Source organism: Calliopsis andreniformis, chromosome 8 (assembly GCF_051401765.1).
Source record: "Calliopsis andreniformis isolate RMS-2024a chromosome 8, iyCalAndr_principal, whole genome shotgun sequence".
Taxonomy (NCBI): domain Eukaryota; kingdom Metazoa; phylum Arthropoda; class Insecta; order Hymenoptera; family Andrenidae; genus Calliopsis; species Calliopsis andreniformis.
This window is the reverse complement of record NC_135069.1, coordinates 11,355,480-11,375,729: the sequence shown is the minus strand read 5'-3', so window position 1 is coordinate 11,375,729 and position 20,250 is coordinate 11,355,480. Positions and strand designations below refer to the sequence as shown.

The following is a 20,250-nucleotide window of genomic DNA, read 5'->3' as shown; positions in this document are numbered from 1 at the left end:
AGCGCTATCGATCAGTAGCATCACTTCCCCTTTCCGATTTCACGCCGCTTCTCGTTAAATTGCTATTGTCACGTACTTTCCATGTAAATCATTCGCAAAACAAGTTCTCTCGAGTGCGACCAATCTCCCCGCGTCGGATAAACAAGGACACGCGAGGCTCGCGCTCGACCACCGGCTGAATTCCATTCGCGTAATCGCTAATTGCGCTAATTGCGCGAGCCACGATACCTTTCCCCTTTCTCCCAGACGTTCGCGCGCGGCGGAAGAGCGCGATCGTCCGCGGGGGCCGTTTCGCGAAACGAAAACATTCCAGACGCGGAGGAACGGTGATGGACGATCCACGCTAAGCCAGGCGGTCCTGTTGTGCGCGATCAAATATTGAAATGCGTGACTACGCGTATCATAGGAAGAGAAACGATTCTAGCGCTGTTTCAAGCGGCACTTTATCATCGACCGCGAACGTGCGAATGCACGCTCGTAAATAAATCGTGAATCCAATTTGCGAGCATCGTAAATCAATACCGGAATCACAATTTAGAGGGAGCAGAGAACGAGACGAAATTGGACTCTGTAAACAGAAGTGCGAATACGCCTTGCCGCCGAAGTGTTCTCAGCAATTTAGATTTTGGTGATGTTAAAGCTGTTTTGTTTGGCCTTAGAAGTTATCTGGAGGATCGATCGATTTTTCTTGGTTCGAAACACGCGAAGATCTCGTTAACTGGTTCGATAATAGACTCGAACCTGAAACACCTTCCTAATGGCAAATTGTATTGTTTTTGATAGGCTAGTGTTGAATTGAGTTGAAGAACAGTGTAAGTCCAGAATTAACCATTTTAAGCTGATCCATGTGTAATTTTCAATTTGAAAACCCAGAGCCAGATTGTATTAAATTAGACAGAAAACAAGTGAACTTAACACACTCTGGCTCTGTGATCCAGATACTATGTAAAATGCATAGAACTAGACGTAGGAATCAATCTTTCAAAATGGTGGCTTTTGTGATCAGACTTGTGATCTTCAACTCACCGATTCTATTAAATCACAATTAAAGTCATAATTTCTGATCTATTATATGCTTATTGTCATTGCGCCCTATAACAGCAACACTGAATAAATGGTATTACAAATCATTGAAATCCCAATAATCGAGGTTTCATTTCAAACAAATTTTAATAATGCACCTATTTCTAAAATAGCAACTTTGGATCGGTATGAAAATTCATTGCGTGTTACCTAACCGAAAAATTGCTATGTAATCCTAATCTAAACTTTAGTTGCCCTTTAGTGTGCCTACGTCAGAATAAATGTTTATGATTTTTGGGAAAAATTTGCTGAAAATGAATAGAAACGAGATAAAGAATTTAAACAAAATAGTGAACAATTACTCACCATAGATACAGGAATAGGTCCTCCAGCGCCATTGGGGTAGGGGTACGGCGAAACGAGGTAGCCCATGTTGAACGACGAGGTATGCGGCGTTGGATCCACCTTACCTATTAAAACAACAAAAACATATATGTAAATATACAAATAACGAACAATGCAAAGAAAATTCACTGTTTTGCTAACTATTTTATCAATTTTTATTGATAGCACATCCATAAAAAGAATTATATAAACTCCAGTCAAACTTTTGGCAACAAGCAACGTTTAAATAGTCCTAATCGATAATAATTCGTAATTACAAGAATACAAATTATTCCTTCAAAATTATAACATTGTTTAAATATAGTTCCATTCGCCTATGCTAACTTATATTCCTGTTAGAGAAGAAGCTAAAAATACGAAAACTTGTTCAGAGTACCTACACAGTACCTGAAAACAGGATTCAAACAAGTCCAAACAAATATAAACAGTGAGGAATATTTAAGTAAAGTATCATTAATTTTATCCACCTATTAAAACAACTTCTAAAACCTATTTTACTACCGATTTTTATATTTAGTTAAGAATTCAACTCTATATATTGTAAATTGTAATTAAATCTGGATACCTATTACGTCACTTAAGTTTAGTTTCATCAGTTTCTCGGCACGTTTAATTATTATAGCATTACCAAATAATTAAACAAACTTATTGAAATTTAAAGTGAAAGATGAATTTTCAAATACTGTACATAACGACATAAATTGGTTTCGAGGTATAAGGACAAGGACTCTACCCTCCCTACTCCCAAACCACCACTAACAGTCTGTTCCTTTAACGTTCAGGATGGATGCTGCTGCTCGAGAAACCTTTCGAGTTTATCCGTTCTGCGAAACTGGATCGCGGCGAGCAACAAGAATCTGCACGAAGGACTCCAAGTGATACCGATCATCTTCTCCAGACTGCCGCCAACAGGGACGTCCAGATCCGCTCAAGGCGGATCTTGTTCGCTGGAGAACCACCCGAGTTTGCCTGTTCCGCGAATCCTCAATCGTTTCGAGAGGTAGAAACCTGCTTTCAGAATTCAAACTGATAAGTATCGTCCCGATCTACCTACCCTCTAGCTAGATCTTATCAACGGCCAATGAGAATCTTTAGGTGATCGGTACCACCATTAGTTCCTGAGAAGGAAATATTAATGCTCTGGAGCTCGGTTACGACTTTTTGGTAATGACACTCGCTATTAGCTATCACAGATTATAGGTCTATCTAAAAAAGTATTTACTAATTCACTTTAGAAAAGGATGCAATAGAGTGGCATCTTTTGTCCAACACCACTTAATTCTATTACATTTTCCTTAACACCTTCTACAGCCAGTCTTATTTAAATTCACACGCATTAAAATCACCCAGAACACTATTTACATAATATGTTGACTGCTACGCTAAATTCGCTAACAATTTTATCACTTTGGCAGTTCCCTCAACTTAAAAAAAAGATTATTTTTCATTCACTTTTGTATTTATTTTAATGTCCTCCTCCTTCTAGTTAACTGTCGCTATAATTTCTTGTTAATACTATTCACAATTATGTATCTACTTCAATATTACTCACAATGATATAAAAATTATCACTCATATATGAGTGACATGCCAGAAAGTACAATTCAAGATAAGTAATAAAATAATTTCATTATTCATATAAAGTACAACGAAAGTTAGAAATAATTTATGGCTTAATATTGAAATGTGTACAAACTTCAGTCCTTGGACATAACTATAAACCCTCCCAGTATTGGCAGCATTTATTGTAAATACTATTACCATTGAAGTGTAGCAAACACTCACTAAAGGGTTTCCATTTAAACTGATTACTGTGTATGTAGATACAATGGGATCATAGACGACGACTCATATTCCGAATAAATCGAGGGTGAAAATATGTCTCTACTTTTCAGCAGATTTACTAACCTCAAAAAAAACTACAGAATACATAACACCCTCCTAAACAGAATGGACTTACTTCGAAGAGCACTGTAAAAGAACACCTCATCCCAGACCAATCGTCGCGCATAGTGTGGCTTTACACACGTTGGCAAAAAAGTTCACAAACTCACTCCACACTCGCACGAAGCTCGTAGCATGCCAAGAGAGAAGCCCGTCAGTTACAGCAATTATTGCGCGACCCGCCTGACCATTACCCTCGCAACACCTGATGCGAGCTCGCGTGTCGCTCTATGGTTAAGAAAGCATAAGCGTGAAACCGTAGATCGGTCCAGAAATTCCATCGGAAGTTCCCCTCGGAGTCCTTATCGTCACTCGAAAATGGGTCGTAACAGCGGCGCAACAAAAGCAAAGGGAGGCTCGTTGGTAGCGGTAAACAGTGATAAATCAAGCTCGTAGCAGTGGCCAGAGAGCCCGTGTGTTTAATTAATACTTGGGCAGAGCGACCGGTTGCACGCGGATGCGGCAGCGTTGACCGCGCTTGACTCGGGCGCAGCAGCGACCATGAAAGAGTTAATTCTTCGTTCGAGGCTCCTCCGCGACGATCTCGATCGTCCCCCGACGCAAGACCATTGACCTTTTCCAAGTACGAGACACAGAGAGCAATCGCTTGCCCGAACTTATTAAGACGCGAACGTACGAGCGACGAACGAACTGTACGCATCGGCGCAATTCACACGACTGCGGACGATTAAATTGTCAGCTACGTGGCTCTATAAATAACGCGACACGCATGCATACCGGCGAGTTTCGTCGGAATCGCGTGCAATCCTCGTTTTATCGCGGCTGCGTCGATGAAAGCCGCGAGCACCGCGTATTTCCCCGACGCTGCACGCGCGAGCAAATAGGCTTCGCTTTTAATGAAAGTTTTATCTGTTTACAACGGCTCGTGGATGCCGGCCGACTTAACTTGACACGTCTCGGGACGTGTTAAAAGTCCCGCGAAATCTCCGGTGAATTTGTCCTGGATACTCAAACGTCGCACCGTGACCACGTAAAGTCACTACTTTATTAGTTGAACAGTGGCAGCGTGCAGAATACGCCTGGTGAATCAGTAACTTCAGTTCGAAATCGATAGGAGGAATGTAGATTAACTCACCAGCCAAAGATAACAAAGTGTATTCCCTCGTTAAGAGCTTATTGCTACTCGTACATTCGGATTAGTTTGAAATAAGTGACCATTTAGTAGTCACGACTTCTACTGAACATGTCATTATTATGATTATATTATTCCTGCGCAGATGGTATGTAATTATTCTCACCAGTTCTGGAATTTCGCTTTTCATAGTGATACGTAAATAGTTTAAATTTTATCGTCTCGAGGTTTCTCACTGTATTCCTCAAGCCAGGTCTAGGGTGTTAGCTTCCTTGGTATTGGTCATAAGACTGGTTAACTAAGTGAGCGCCACTACAAACAGAGTAAACGTTTAGATTGCGTGCACTGTAATGTCGAGATTGATTGAATTTACTGTTGTTTTTTGTCACTTTTAAACAAAATAGAGAGTAATAATTATTTAACAGTATCGACCTGGAATTTAAGAGAAGCACTCATTTGGCGCAAGATAATAAGCAATGCCTATTAAGTATAAATGTGTATGATTGTAAGCCTCCACAATCAGGCTTTACATAAGCCAATCGCAAAGTGTTAATCAAATATTAAGTATTAATGACAAAGAAAGTGTAAATTGCTATATTAGGGAAGTCTTCTTCGTAATAATTGTATTCACAATTAAGAAATTGTCCTCAACGTACTATATTATTTTATAGTCTATTGCATTTGTTTGTTAATGTATTGTGAACTATGAAAGAAACTTGTCTCCTTTTTGTTAGCTGAATAAATAAGATGGACTGACATATTTCTTCAACTATCCTATGCCAACGTACACACTAAGTCAAACTCAAAAAGGTTTGATACTTTTGTCTAAATATCGATAGATAGGTATCTATTTTTGAGATTTGTTTTCCTATGACTAATTAATATGCTTGTAAGAGTATTCCTATCCTCAATGCACTCTAAAATTCTCAAGTCCCATCTACACTGAGGCAACAATGAGGACTCTCGGTCGCCCCTTGCGTAAAAAATAAGAAAAACGTAGGATACTTTTGGAGGATAGGTTCTAGACACAAAAAGCAGTTGCATACAAAAGCAGTTTTTTAGTTACACGCTATAAACAACAAGATGCGACAAAATGTTCCTCGATGTCGCCTCAGCGTAGATATACCACTAAACGCAATTGTACTCGAGAAAAGCGTATATTTGAACCATCCAAAATTTGCTGGTGGCGACAAAAAGGAGGCTTGCGTTGCATCCACCAAGAATTCATTCCTTCTCCCTTTTCAAATGCATATCCTCGGTGCACACGTGCACCACACTCCTCGTGCTAAAGTTTACTGCCGTCTCGTTCCCCTTTCCCCTTCCTTCGGTTCCTTCCACCCTTTCCATCGCGATCGGTGTACCTTCTCTCCCCCGCTTGTCCTGCTGTGTTCCAATAGCCTTCCACCCGGCGCTACACACCGACTCAAACTTCGCAGCCTCGTTCTCTCGCTCGCTCCTTTTCGTCTAGCTTGGCTTCGCTTTCGGCCCTCTCCTGCGGATTTGTTTACTTCGCAGTCTTGTTGGAATAATACTTCAGCAGAGTAATTATAGATATTCCGGGCACACAATGCGCAAGAACTCCGTCATACGCTTTACCAGGCCGTCTGCCGAAGAGTACGTATTTCTCTTCACTGCAAAATTTCTACATTCGCGTTAAAAGAATAGCATTAGTCCTTTAATGCTTTGATATCTCTCCGTATTCTAGTCAACAATTTATCGACTGAAAAGAACTGAAGGATGTTAAGAACCCGTGCGTGAACATCGAGTAAATAAACACAACTTGGTTTGGTTAATGTTAAGATAAAAGGTGTCAATTGATAGCAGTGAAATGATGGTTGTTAATAGTTGCGATTTTTATTTCTGGTTACATTCTACATGTGACGGTCTTGTCAGTTTTGTTGCTTTTCTCAGCAGGGGTGGCTTCAAATTTTTGAATATTCAAAATCTCAAATTTTTAATAGCTTTTAATTTGCTTTAATTTTCGGAGTAAAATTCCTGGAAAAAAATTTCTTACCCCTTCATGAATAGTTTCCGGACACGAATACTGTAATCATCAGGCAACATTGTAATTTCCATTAAAGCTAGTTATTATCAATTATCATACATTTGTAAATGTTCTAAATAATTTAAGAAATGATATTAATGGGATGAATAGGAAAATATAACTCTAGTTGATAATGAACACTATTTAAATACTATTAACAGTATTAGTAATAGTAAACATTACTTAAATAGTAAACATTACTTAAATACTATTCATTGATACTTAAAAGTTACATTTCTATTCATTCCATTTTACGATACTTTTCCAATAGAAAAATTAAAGGGTTACTTCTGAAATTTGCTCAAAGCTAGAAAGTATATAGTAAATAATAGGTGAATACATATATCACCCTAACTGGCCTAGAGGGTTTAACGTTAAAATATCACAAATTTACTTGCAACACCGCAAAAACATTTTACTTCTCAAATAATCGTATATCCCCATACAGTCAAAGCTTTTTTTATTCATTAAAAGTTTCTAACTCATTTTTTAACAGTAGCTTCACACTTATCATTCACACCTATGACCAATAATCACGTATTTTTGCGCAGTATTGTACCAAGTTTGACAAACTAGTAAAAGTTTCAAAAAATGTAAAATGATATGTACCTAAATAGAAACCTCAAAACGACAACAAAAAACATATGAGAGAACAGAATTTTCAGAGAGTGCACTGCGGTGTATCTTGATTGAAAACCCTGACTACCAGAGAAACCACAGTTATCCATAGGATGCACGGGTTCTTAAACAATGTTCACGTTCCGAGTTACTCGCAGTTCTGCATCGATGATTCTGGAAAGGCTCCATTAGAACAGAGGAGGCAAAGAGCGGAAGCCGCGAAGAGATTATTATGGATTTGCATGTTCTGAGTGCCCTCGATTTCGAGCCGAGTGTTCGCGAGCATTGTCTGCGCGGAGAATCATTTTCGTTTGATGGGGGAAAAAACGATAGCGCGAGACTTCTCGTTCTGTTAAAAACGATAAATCTATTCATCCCTTCAATTTTTCTGTAACCTTCGCGTTGAGTGGGCGACAATCATCACCATAGTATTGAATAACGAAGCACAGAGGACAGGCTGCGTTTGTAGTCGCAAGAAATCCCAGTGAGACAAAGGAAGTTTAAATAAATTTTCTATCTTGCAATACTTTTAACGTATGACTGAATAGCAGATTATAATTTTAGAAATTTAATAACGAAAACATTTACATTATGCGATTAAACCTAAATAATATTTTTCGAAGTTGGAAAAAGATCTTACGAAATATTCAAAGTTGCATGAATCAAATAATAAAGAATTGGAATCATGCAAAATCCTGATTATAGAATTTCAAGTTAGATTTCCAGCTGAGTTGAATTTGGCTTAAAGGGAAATAAGGAACAAACGTGTGTAGTTATCATCATGGGTTAATCTGGTTGTACAAACTATTGTTGACAGGTAAATTACTATAGTAGTGAAGTTCTGGGGATTTCTAGATTAGCTTTGGCCCATTAACGTCTACACTTATCTATGGACTTGCCAACGCGACTGTGTAGTGCAATTAAGGGATTCTCGAATCCTCACCTGCTCAGTTAAGCATAATGAAGAAAAAACTAAGGATGTGTGCTAGTCCTGTAGTGGCACCCAGAAAACTAATTACTTGCACACTTAAATGTCAATGACTATTATTATTTACCCTTCCTCTGAAACATAACGTTACTTCATCGTTTAAACTCTCCCATTTATAATAAAAACATACCTATTATATTACCAACGTTCAATGAATTAATATTTTCAGTTAAAAAAAAGAAAAAAAAATACAAAATGAAAGTCGGATGTGAGACAGCATTATAATCACCGAAACGATGATTCTCATTTTCCAAATAAGTTAGGAAAGAGAAATTTTCCACGGTTACAAATTAATTCTGCGAGGCGCTACGTGCCGGAAATACTTCAGAATCCTCGCAGATTTATGAGATTCTTCCATCTCCCATGGGACAAACCATCGTTGGAACACAGAGGGGGAAAAAAGCTAAGGATTACAGCACCCCCTCCCTGTCCGGTCGCAGCGATGCCAAGAGGACCGTACAGATTCCTGTGGAGACCAGAGGCTAGGATCTATTGGTCTGTGTCAATAGAAATCCGTACTTGTGTCTCTCGGCCACGAACGCGTTCGTGACCCTTCGACACGGGGGGGCCTGCCGGATCCTTGTCGAAAGGAAATCAGAAGAGAGAGAGCCACCGGAAAGAATTTTCATCCTCTGGCACCCTTTGTGCAACAAGTGCCTTTCCTTGGTTGCAGATGTCAAGTGTTTGTATCGAACAATTTTCTCCAAGAAATGACCAGTAAGGAGCTATGACATTGCTGTTTAGCTACAGTTTTTGAGAAAGTCGTTTCTGACAGTGGACAAGGTTTTCATGAGTCTACAAGCAGTTCTGTTGAGACAGAACAGGTGACGCTAATATTTTATATGGTAAAAGGCAAGAAGGTCCAAAATATTTTGTATAGATTGTGTACCAAATATATGCATAGTTGCAGTGCGAATTTTTGAGGGGTTCGGTAACGTAAGCGATTCCAAGAACTCCAGGAATCAGGTTTCTAAAGAAGAGGCCACTTTCAGTCAAACATCGAAATGGGAGTGTAACTTGGTGACCATCCACGCGGGAGGTCCATACACAAAAAAATTAGGGGATAAGAAGTGGAGGGAAAATAGGCGACGCCGCACAAAAATTCTGTCCCCAAACGCACTTCGTGCAACAAGTGTCATGTCCTAACTAGGATACATCCATTGACTCCAATAAATTTTCCCGAAATATCTTCGAAATCTCTACTGAAATATTCCGACTGGTTCAAGTGCTGCATACCTGAAACAAAGTTTCCTAGAACTACTCAAACCATCAAAACTTCCAAATCGGGTTACACTGCAGAGTCATGCTGTATTTTCATTAGGAAGCACGTAACACTTATCATTGAATCGAAGCTGGAATCTCACAATCGTCTCCGCGTATTTGCATAATGTAGAAACGAATGAGCAGAACTAGTTTCCGCGATAAAGTTCACGATGAAAGACGGCCGGGAAAACGCACGTGCGCCGGATGATACAAGACAACGAAACGGGTTTTCGCAGTATAAAAGATCGCCAAGTAGGCGCACCCTCGTAATGGGACCCGGAGAGATTCCTGACAGGCCTCGAGGCCAGGCCGACTGTCACGTACTAGAGGTCCCCGACGTGCTAGTTGGTTAGAATCTAAGAGCGTGTCCACGAGCAATACAAGAATCAAAGCAATCAGGAGCCCCCGGACGTCGATTTGGTCCGGATTCCAAACACGATGAGATCCCCGCGATGAAACGGAGAACCGGAAGGTATTTCGAGGATTACCTCTCGAATTGCCCGCGCATGCGAAACAAAATCCAGCGAGCCTGGGGAGATCGCATCTCCAAAACGTTTGGGAAGAACAGCTCGCAACTTTCGTCCCGATTGGAACGCCCGTTCGGTACCTAAAAAGTTGCCGAACACGCGCTGCCTATTTCCATAATTCAGCCTGAGGGGTCCTTGAAACAATGTATCCTCCTCCGTCCCGCCAGGCATAAATTCCCCGAGGGATATCGCAAAATTAAACCTCCCGAAATTTTTAACTTCTGTCATCGGCTCCAGCGAAACCGCATACGAAAAGTCGGGGACCTGGCTGACCGGAGGTCAAGTTGGACTCGGCCGAAGGAGCCTCGTTGCAATCTACTGCGCGGGAGAAGAAACGAGAGAGATAGACGTGGCAGAGGGAAGAGGGAAGACAGGCCGTGGGCCCCGAGGCAACAGACCTACTGCCGTGGGCCTCGCCGGGCACATAGGTGGTTTTGACTCGGCACGGTCCCCGGCATGGCAAGATCCGTGCGAAGGAAAGCAACAAAAGAAAGAGAAAAGGAGAAAAACAAGGAAAAGAACGAGAAGGAAAGAGCCTGGGTCTGCTCGTTTGACCGCCGCCTGGCTGGCTCTCTCTGCTCGACTGCATTCGTCTCTTTCCCGCATTCTCCTTCCCTGTTCATCTTCCTCGATCTGTCCTCTCCGTCCCTCTGCCTGCCTTGTCTCGTCTCGTAACAAGAGACGGTGCGGACAATGGGTGCCGTGCCAGCGCCTTCTACCAAGGCTGCTTTGCCCAGTACACACAGCTTCGAAACACCATCTACGATTGCCGAAACCGCTGAATTCCCAGCAGCTCTTGCCCATATTTCTTTCGCACTTTCACGGACGCAGACACGAACGAAATAGTGTATTCCAATTACTTTTGAAATTGTGTGTCTGAAAGATACATTAAAATATGAATACGATTGCGTGTTCACGGTTTGTCGGGAAATGCAAAGTCTGTGGTTTCGGAGGAGCAGTTAGCGTAATAACGATACTTTTCTTAACAATAATGTTTGCTGGCAAAGTTCACGCAACTCTGATGAGATCAAGATAGGGAAAGGGTAGCAGAGGTGGGTTGTAATAGTGAAAATGGAGCATTCCACCTTGTCTATGAGCGAGGATTTCATGATGGTAATGGAACGAGATAAAGCTGAGATAACTGAGGATGCCCTGAGAAGAAAGCGAGAGCGTGGCATGGGTCTACGATAACGCTTAAAAGAGAAAAGTAGCTGGCCGTTATTGCGCAGCGATGAGTTTTTAATCGGGCGAGATCTCTTTGGTCAGTTAACTGATCAAAGGAAGCTAACTGGAGGCTAACGTTTTCCTTACTTCCTAGCGTTGGAGGTAGTTCTAAGTCGGATCCCTTGCACTCGAAATTTGGATGAATAAAATTTGGTAATTCAATCTTCATATTTGTGTCCATTTTTCAAGAACTGTTCCTTAAGAAATGGAAAAAACAGAATCAGAAATAGATATGATCAACGTAAAAAAAGGTAATGACTATGGATAAAAGATTATTTTTCGAAACCAATAAAAGGAATGCAAAGTGACAAACTAGTCCGAAAATACCGTATGGGATAAAATGAGCGTTCGATTATGGCGGGAAGAGTAAATGCCTGTTTCAACAGCTTGTTCATTGGCCCTACTATCGGCGACATCTGTGTCATTCGAACCACAATAACCCGTTCTGATAGAGTAATTTCTTTATAGTGATTCTACAACAGATAGTAGATCACAGAACTCGATGTATCATATTCAAGCCTTAGACGAATCCATGAAACAATCAAGATCTTTTCATCGAAACTGAAATCAAGCACTTTAGATATAGACAATGTGAATTCACTGGAGCATTAATAGTCACAGTCAAAAAGACGAAATGAAAAGGGCTTTCCGTTCAGTGAAATGCGTCGACGCAATTAGCAATTTCCAAAAAGAAATAAACTGACGAACGAATTCCCCAGGGCGTGCATGCACGATATTTTCGGTCCAACGACCTTCCATCTGGAAAGCAGTATTCCAAATCCTACCAGCACCCGCCCTCCCAGAAATCCGTAGTCGCCTGTTCTCGTGGAATCAAATTTCGACGAACGTTCGTGTTCGACTACCGAATTTACAAGCTAATTCGACGGTGGTCAAGCAAGAAATATAAGAGAGGCTTGTTGAACATGACAATGATAAATTCGAGCAAATTCTCGATATTTCTTTTGTGTTGCTTCACATTTCAACAGTCCAGGAATTGTAAAAATATCCACTAATTACCAACTGTTAAATATCCAGGCAGTCGAGGTTCCAAGAGGGGAATGTTCATTATAGATCAATAAGCACACAAACATATATATATAGTGGTAGAGATAGTTGTGTATTGATGATTCATCTGTCCTTCCTACAATTTGTCAATTGGAAGTAATAGTCGCCTCTTATTTTACAGTCATTATTAATTATATCTGCGATCAAGAATTTTGCGACGTTGTTGACAATCAATGCTCTCATGGCTAATAGAAGATTACATGTAGAGAACACGACGGAGACAACTCGCGCGCAAGCCCAGGCGAATAATTTATACAAAAGTAGACCTTCCTCGTCGAAACGAGAGTGCGAACAAGTTATCGGAAGAGGACTCGGCAACGTCGCAAAGGTACAAGTAACCGACGGTACCGTGGCTGGGGCCTACGGCCCTGCGTTCTTGGCCTCAGGCTGGCTGTAGGAAGAGAGAGAAAGAGAGAAAGAGAGGTGGTTCGGGACTCCGCTGGACCCAACTGTCCACGGAGAAGAGGTAAGGAGACGACACACGAGCACCCACTCTTGCCAATAGTTCCCTCTCATTTCCTCTTTTCCTGCTTCTCTTTATGTTTCTTCTCTCGTCTCCTCTTCAGTCGCGATTTCTCTCTTTTTCTTATCCTTTCCTTTTCGTTCTCCGCGTCTGCATTCACTCTCCCTCTTTGCCTCCCTTTTACGCATACGTCGACGCTGGGTGCCACATCGGTGCATTCTCGCTCCAAAACGAACCTCTGACCATCTACGAAGTGGCGATCACAGTGACACCGGGACACCGAGAGCTAGGTAGTCAACATCGTAAGGTGCAAGGATAACAAGACGATAAAGTCCCAAACTTGGGGACCTGCTCGATCGAACGGTGCAAGCACCTTTAGTCTCGTGGACCAGCGCCTAAGTACACTGAACTGTTCGGGAATGGTTATATTACAACTGGATCTGAATATATCCGAGGAGTACGTCTCATCTGCGCAATTCCTTGGACGATCCATTAGCTGATACAAGTTAAAGATTAATAATCAGATTTTAATAAGAATCTCGGCAACTCACACAATGTTTGCACTTCGCCAAAGTTCTAAGCATCTAAGGCATCGCCTCGTACTTCATTGAAAAGGAATGGAAGTTATGATCGTAGAAGATAGGAAAACAGCAATCACGCGTGACACAGGACACGTACACGCGTGACTTCCGCTCGACCACCCTATCTACCCAGAAGAAAACTTCCATTGAATAAATTACACGTGTACACCAGGATCTATAACGAAGGTGGGCTGTTTCTTGTTTAACATGCATCGTCAAGGTCAATGTCCTATTATAGAAAAAGAAAACAAATTTTTAAACAACGACATCGAGTAACGATTTTATCACAGTAACGAGCCGCTATCTTGGTACAGATAAGATTAGCGAATCCATAAGCGTGAACTCATTGGCGAGAGGACGCACAAAGCCTTAGCAGGCCAGCGACGGCGTGAATTGTGAACGACTGCGACTAATAATCTGCTGGAGTTTCTTCCATGTACAATAATTAATTTCGCAGATCGTGAACGAACAATGGATGGTTTTCGCCTTCTCATAAGGATTGTCTTTTTGCTCATACAACCACTAAATGCGAAGGATTTAAAAATCCACCTTGGGAAAACTTTTTAACTTCGTCAGATAGTGAAAACGTTTAATGTCAATTGAAAGAATTGTATGTTAAAGCACTGAATCCTTTTAAAAAATGCAACTGACAAACAAGCTAAGCCATCAAATCCGAAAGTTCTAGACGATAAGACAATCAATTGATTAATATTGTATCCTGCTTAAGATGGGTTAAAATGTAAGCTAGTACTGTCCTTTTTTTTCAAAATTTGTTATACATATCTACTTAGAGCCAAAAAGTATGCTACTGTAACTATGCATGTAATTTCAATATTTATAAAAGGATTAATAGTACTATATTACATAGAAGCGCAAACAAAACAATGGAAGAGAGAACACTTCGATTTCAACTTAAACCACACGCGTATTTGCTAAATTATTAAAATTATAACAATTACTAAACTCTATTAAACATTGCAAAGACTAATAGCTCCCTGAACCAATAACCAAACAATCGTCAAACAGTCGATTTCTTTCATATAAATCAAATTCTGTCAAAATCAGTAAATAACGACTCGTGTGGTCCCTTCGTGAGTCCTGTCCAATGCACCGCGCGTGAAAAATGACAAAACAAGTTAAGTCTTTGACACGACAGTGACCAGAAGCAAAGAAGGGGACCTGTCTCTTCAACGGCCGCCTCGTGCCACGTGTGTACCGCAGTACTTACAGGTTATGTTCGACCGAAGAAAAGGAAAAAATGGGAGAAGGAGGAAGAGGTTGCGGAGAAGGAGAGGCATACGAGGGAGGAGGGATAAAGTGGCGGCTGCTATGCAGCGTTCTATACCGAAGTAGCAAGTGTCGAGCTCGTCGGTTACGCCCATATAAATCCTCAGTTACCTAGCCGCTTTACGAGATACAATTATTTACCAAGACCGGTCAGTCACCTTATTTAGTCCTAGTTAATTCACCGTCGGCTTAGCCTTTGCTCTGCGCCGCATCACAATTTCTCCTCTGTTATATCACTGCGTGGCTTGTCATACATACCGCTAACTACTTAGAAAAACTACGCAATTTTCTGCGATACATGTTCAATGTTAAATCATTTTTTTTCTTATTTCTTATGTATCAGCCATGTACACATATGTAGTAGCAAGTAGGTAATTACTGGTCGCTAATAGTGGTATGACAGGTACTTAACTCTTTACTACTGACTAGTTTTTGGATACCAACATCAATACACGTCTGTCAGATTTTGATGAGAATACATTATTATTCATTAGATATTTAAAAAATTAATGTGATATTAATTATTATAATTTAGTCACATGAAAAGAACAATTTGTGATGGAAGTAATTATGAAACAAGTATTCTGTTCAACTATGGAGAAAGGCAGTAACTACATAATAATACGAAATTGAGTTTTCTGCATTTTTGGACAATATTGAACATTTTGTGTCTTGTTTTATATACCACTAAACTATATAACAGTAAAATATTCTTAGCAGATACTGCTTTTTTCTTGGTTGACTCCATATCAGTGGTTACAGTTTTGGAACAGTTTTCCTTATTTGCAAAATCTATATGTAACTTTGCCAATTAGCTAAACAAGTCAATAAAGGAGGACAGTAAGTAAGCAAGAATTTGATCGTGTCATGTTCTGACATATATAATTGTCACTTGTTTAACTCCTACAGCTTTGATTGCAGTTGCTTTGTAGTTTCAGTGCGCATGATTGTCAATTGTTTTACTTTTACACTCTCGTGGATTACATATGTATGTATAGCAAAGCTAAAGTCAAAGGTACCAGTTTGGTCTATTAACACCGTTTTCTTCTCCTCTCGTACTTTTGCAGAACGACCTCTGTACACAGAATACGTCGCGTGCCTGAGCGTTTAACACAAATACAACATGATACATGATGGGTGGTATCGTCGATCCATCCGTCGTCGTAATACATATCGCTGACGGCTAATCGCTGTTTTCGCCTTTCCTATCTCTCTTTCGCCCCCTCTCATTCGTCCATTCACTGCCTCTTTTAAATTCCTTCGTTAACGCAAGATCTTTTTCCTCTTTAGTCTCACATTACCAGAATTTCTTTCTTTTGTTTTGCTTTTTTTAATGGACACATGTGCGCTCGCGTATTGCTCGGTATCGTCAAATGAAAGAAGTCTCAAAGTAACGAGGAAAGGAAACAGTGAGAAGTAAATAGAAGCATTGTGTTAACAAACAAATCTAGAAAAAAACAGTTTTAGAGTAAATGTAAAAACAAAGGACAAAGGGGAAGAGCGAAGACAATGATTAATGGTGAGGAGCCACCAGTAAATATATTGTGTTGTCACATGTTTTGATCACAGAATGCAATGAAGGCTGTAAGCTTCTCAAAAACGCGGGAAAGAAAGGTGGCATAGGTCAAACCTGATGCTTCTGACTTTAGTTAATGGATTCTTTATTTTTTACTAACTCGTTATAAAAGTGTACTGATGAATTAATAAAGTTTTTTTTAAAGAATGAGTCTCATGATATCTACTCAATTGAAGTATTTTTAATCTATTGATTCCTGCAATTTCTAAGTTCATATACAAAAAATTGTAGATATAAAGTTTTAGACTAAAAAAATGTCTATTTTCGCTAGGAACGATGATCTTTTCATGCTGACCATGTCATTTCTGATTGATGACTGGGTTCAACAAGGCACCTGAAATCCATCTTTTCCAACTCATGAATAATCTCCATATACCTTCCTACTAACAATAAGTAACCTTACACATTTTCTACAAAAATTTTCAATAATATGTGTAAATGAGTTATAAAGATCGATTTTACATGCATAGCCAGACTTATATCACAGTCATATCATAAAAAAAGAATCTGCTTGATAGAATGGTTAAGTACTCACAAAAGATTCTACCTCTTATTAACAATAAAAACATGCGATTTTCTCATTTAATTCTGTACATATTTTTTTTCATTTTGAAAGATAGTGTCCCATAATTCTGTTCAACCGAAATTATATTATTTTGACTGAAACTGAAAATTTGTTAATATTCATTTGCATTATGAAGCTATTAGTAAAAAATAAATGGTTCTATTTCACACATAACGCTATTTAATATAAGTACAATGTGGCGTCCTTATCCCAATAATTTTCGAGGTGTCTTATAATTCGATCGAGCAGCGTAAATTATTTCAACGCACCACGTCCACGCGATGCACTCGCGCGTTTAAACCTATCGACGCAACGCATCTAGCGGACGTTAATTGCGCCGGAGCAATAATGTTGTAACGAGTATCGCACGCGGTGCGAGCAGGCCATACTGTTCGAAAAGCCGCGGTGTAACGTTGCCGGTTTGCTGGAACTCGCTGCTTGTAAATCATTTTCGCCGCTTAACCTGACATTAGCGTGACAGGGTGTTATCCGGGCTCAGTCATTTTAGCATATGGTTAGCAGATGCCACTGGACCCGGCCGTATCTTTTTCTCTCCTTAATGGACGAGTCGTCGATAATTTTCACGTGTAAACGTGGCTTCTCCGAGAACCGAGGTCCGCCACCCTCTGCACCACCGACGAATCTCTTGATCGACAACCACAAAGGATTCCATCGAAAGTCAAGTAACTGGAGGTTGGCACAACGAATACTGTTACATGAATAGAACGACCACGGTCGACCCTAAATGACCGTGCGAGCAGAAGGGCAGAGTTTGGAAAGCCGGACTAGCTGCTCTAAACAAAGAGCTTTACAGCCATATTTATAGTTGTCGTAAAACACTACGCAGATTGCTAACCTTCGTTCAACAGAGGGTTCTAGCTCTCTCTTTCTTTCGCGCCCGTTCGTGGCTCATTTCCCGTCCTCCTTTATTCCTGTCTCGTTACTCTCTGCTTCCCTTCGTCTTACCTTCTCTCTCGCTCGTCATCCCCGGTTTCTTCCTTCCACGCACACAATCCACGTTCCTCTTGCTCTTTTCGCTTCGCCATCTCGCCTCGTTCTCTAAACCGTCCCTGTATCCCTCTCGTTTCCAACCGCTTTCACATTCTGCCCCTCTTCTTCCATTTTTTTCTGCCGAGAGACCTTTCCTTATCCGTTTCAGCCTTACGCCCATTCAAGCTCGCAACATTTTTCAATTTTCGTCTTTCTATTTCATTCCTCGAGAAATATGTTATTCTTCCGAGAGCTTCAAGCCGTGGCTCCTCTGAAGGAATCCTACTCGAATCCATAGATAGCTACGCTAGATTCTTATTTTAACTCGTCCTCGGAGCGTGACTGGCCTGACGGAAGTGGTGCAATTAGCGGCCGAGAATTGATCAGAAAGTCGTACATTCCCTCGTAACCTCTTTTTTGTTCCTGCCATCGATCCTTAGACATTTCTTTTTTCCCAGAAGAGTCACAGGTCCTCGATGGTCTCCTGGCGTTAATTGATTAGAGAGTCGTACGGTTGAACGACTTTGTTTGATGAAAATCATTTCGACAGAGTCTCGGAAACTACCAGAAGAAACCCGAATCGTAGCCACGTCGTTCGGAAAGGGAAACCGGTATTTTTGGTCCAGTATGCCTGATTATCATATGTGTGTTTCGCTTGTTCGTTTTTTTGCTGCTGTGGTCCTTTCTTCAAATAAAACGTGCGTCATAACACTAATACGTTTATGTATTGGGGTGCTAAAGGTCGTTTCTCTATGATTCAAATTTCACTAAAATTTTAGTGAAAAACTACAAAATGCCCATCATACGTAATAACATACAAAATATGAAAAATGAATTCCAAATTATAAAACTTAAGGGTGAAACAAATTTTGATTTTGATTTCATTCCTTTAACCGTGCTTATGAAAATATGCAGCTGCATAAATGCTCGCAGTCTAGTCATAAGATACATATTTTGCACACAACTTTTGACAACGGATGACGATATTTAGAATTACTCGTTCTATGTTTTGTGTTCAATTTAGAGAAATAAAAGGTCTGTCACGTAAAAATGAAAGATCAGTAGATTTTAAATTTAATTTCATAATTTAGAATAGTTCAAAAAGGAAAGATTTATTTTGACTCTATGAGCATTATTGTCAAAAAATTTAATTTCACTTGTTTTTAATGTTCTAAATAGTTAATTGACATCACGACATTCCAAGACTTTCATAAAACTCCACATATTGCGTTAAACAAGATTTGAACTATATTTAAGTCAGCATAGTTTGCATAAACTGGAACTATTTTCTCAAAATAAATTATAGACCACAAACCATATAATTGTTACAAGAACAGACATAAGTAGTATATAGAAAGTCAACACAGGTCACGCCAGGATAGCTGTTGCAGTTTTGTGTAGTCGATTATAGTGAAATTGCAATCCATTTCTTTGCTAATCTAACTCCAATCGATGAAACGAATTTGCATTTGTTACTTTTAAATTTTAAATGTATTCATATATTTACATTTCTGTTTTTGATTGACAGAGCAGAGATCAGTGATTCCTAAACATATTTTATTACGATACTGATAATACTGTATATTTGTTTTGATATAGTGTAATAAATGTGAAAAAATGTAGGTATATAAACAAATCTGGTTTACTTAAGCTAATCTGACTTAAATATAGACATTCAACTTTCAACACAATTTAACACAATTTTTGAACAGTAAAAAATGGATTGTAAAATAATTAATTTGAACTATTACAAAAACTGTTCCTTTACTATACCTACAATATAAATTTTGCTTACTATCTCTATACATACTATCTTTATAAACAACATAAACACATTTACTGACTCAGTAAACAAGTAGGCGCGAACAGTCAGTTACTCAACTCCGCCATTATCAATCTTGTCAAAGGACACCATCACCATGTAAACAGTGAATGGCACGAGTCGCATAATCATGCTGCTCCATCTCACAAAAGTAATGAATTATTTTTCTCGAAATGAAGAAAGCTGATGAGCATACAGACGCGACCATGAAGATCCCCTTGGACGCAGAGTGCGGCGATCGCAAAGAAACCACAAAATTACAAAGATCAGAGGCTGGGGGGATGAAGGAAACCTCACGGACGCCAATAAATTCCTCCCAACCGAGTAAATCACATCGATACGTGACCTTCCGACCAACGATACGATGATCCCCTGCGAGAAGATTAAGCGACGATAGACGGTACGCACCGTGCGAACGTTGCTGGACTTATCTTGTTATCAACGTTGATCGGATCGCGTGATCACTTCTACGCGTACAAGTAGGGATTAGCGTTGGTAGTACAACATTAGAAGCAACGTCTCATTCAAATATCCAGCGAACTTGACCGATTGCAGGAGGAATAATGCGAATATGCGTTGGCGTGTGGATTGCGGTCCTCGAGACAGAAATGTTTGCCCAAGTCGTATCGGGCTCCTTATCGTAAACGGTGAATGTTCAACATATTTGTCCAGGTACTTCGGTTCGCGATAAATCTGTTGATCGATTTCCTTTCGATAGATTAAAACATACACGAGTGCTATGTACTCCTTCATATGTGGCAGTGCGAGTCAA

General features: G+C 40.0%; 1 protein-coding gene across 3 annotated transcripts in view; it reads right to left on the bottom strand.

Moving 5' to 3' along the window:
• The window catches only part of LOC143182635 (protein pangolin, isoforms A/H/I/S), a 206,252-nt gene that overhangs the window by 171,924 nt on the left and 14,078 nt on the right, over positions 1 to 20,250 (bottom strand). For all 3 annotated transcript variants that reach the window (XM_076383781.1, XM_076383780.1, XM_076383779.1), the window contains exon 3: positions 1,390 to 1,493. In XM_076383781.1, the coding sequence (XP_076239896.1) occupies positions 1,390 to 1,493 (104 nt within the window). The remainder of the gene's footprint in view (positions 1 to 1,389; positions 1,494 to 20,250) is intronic.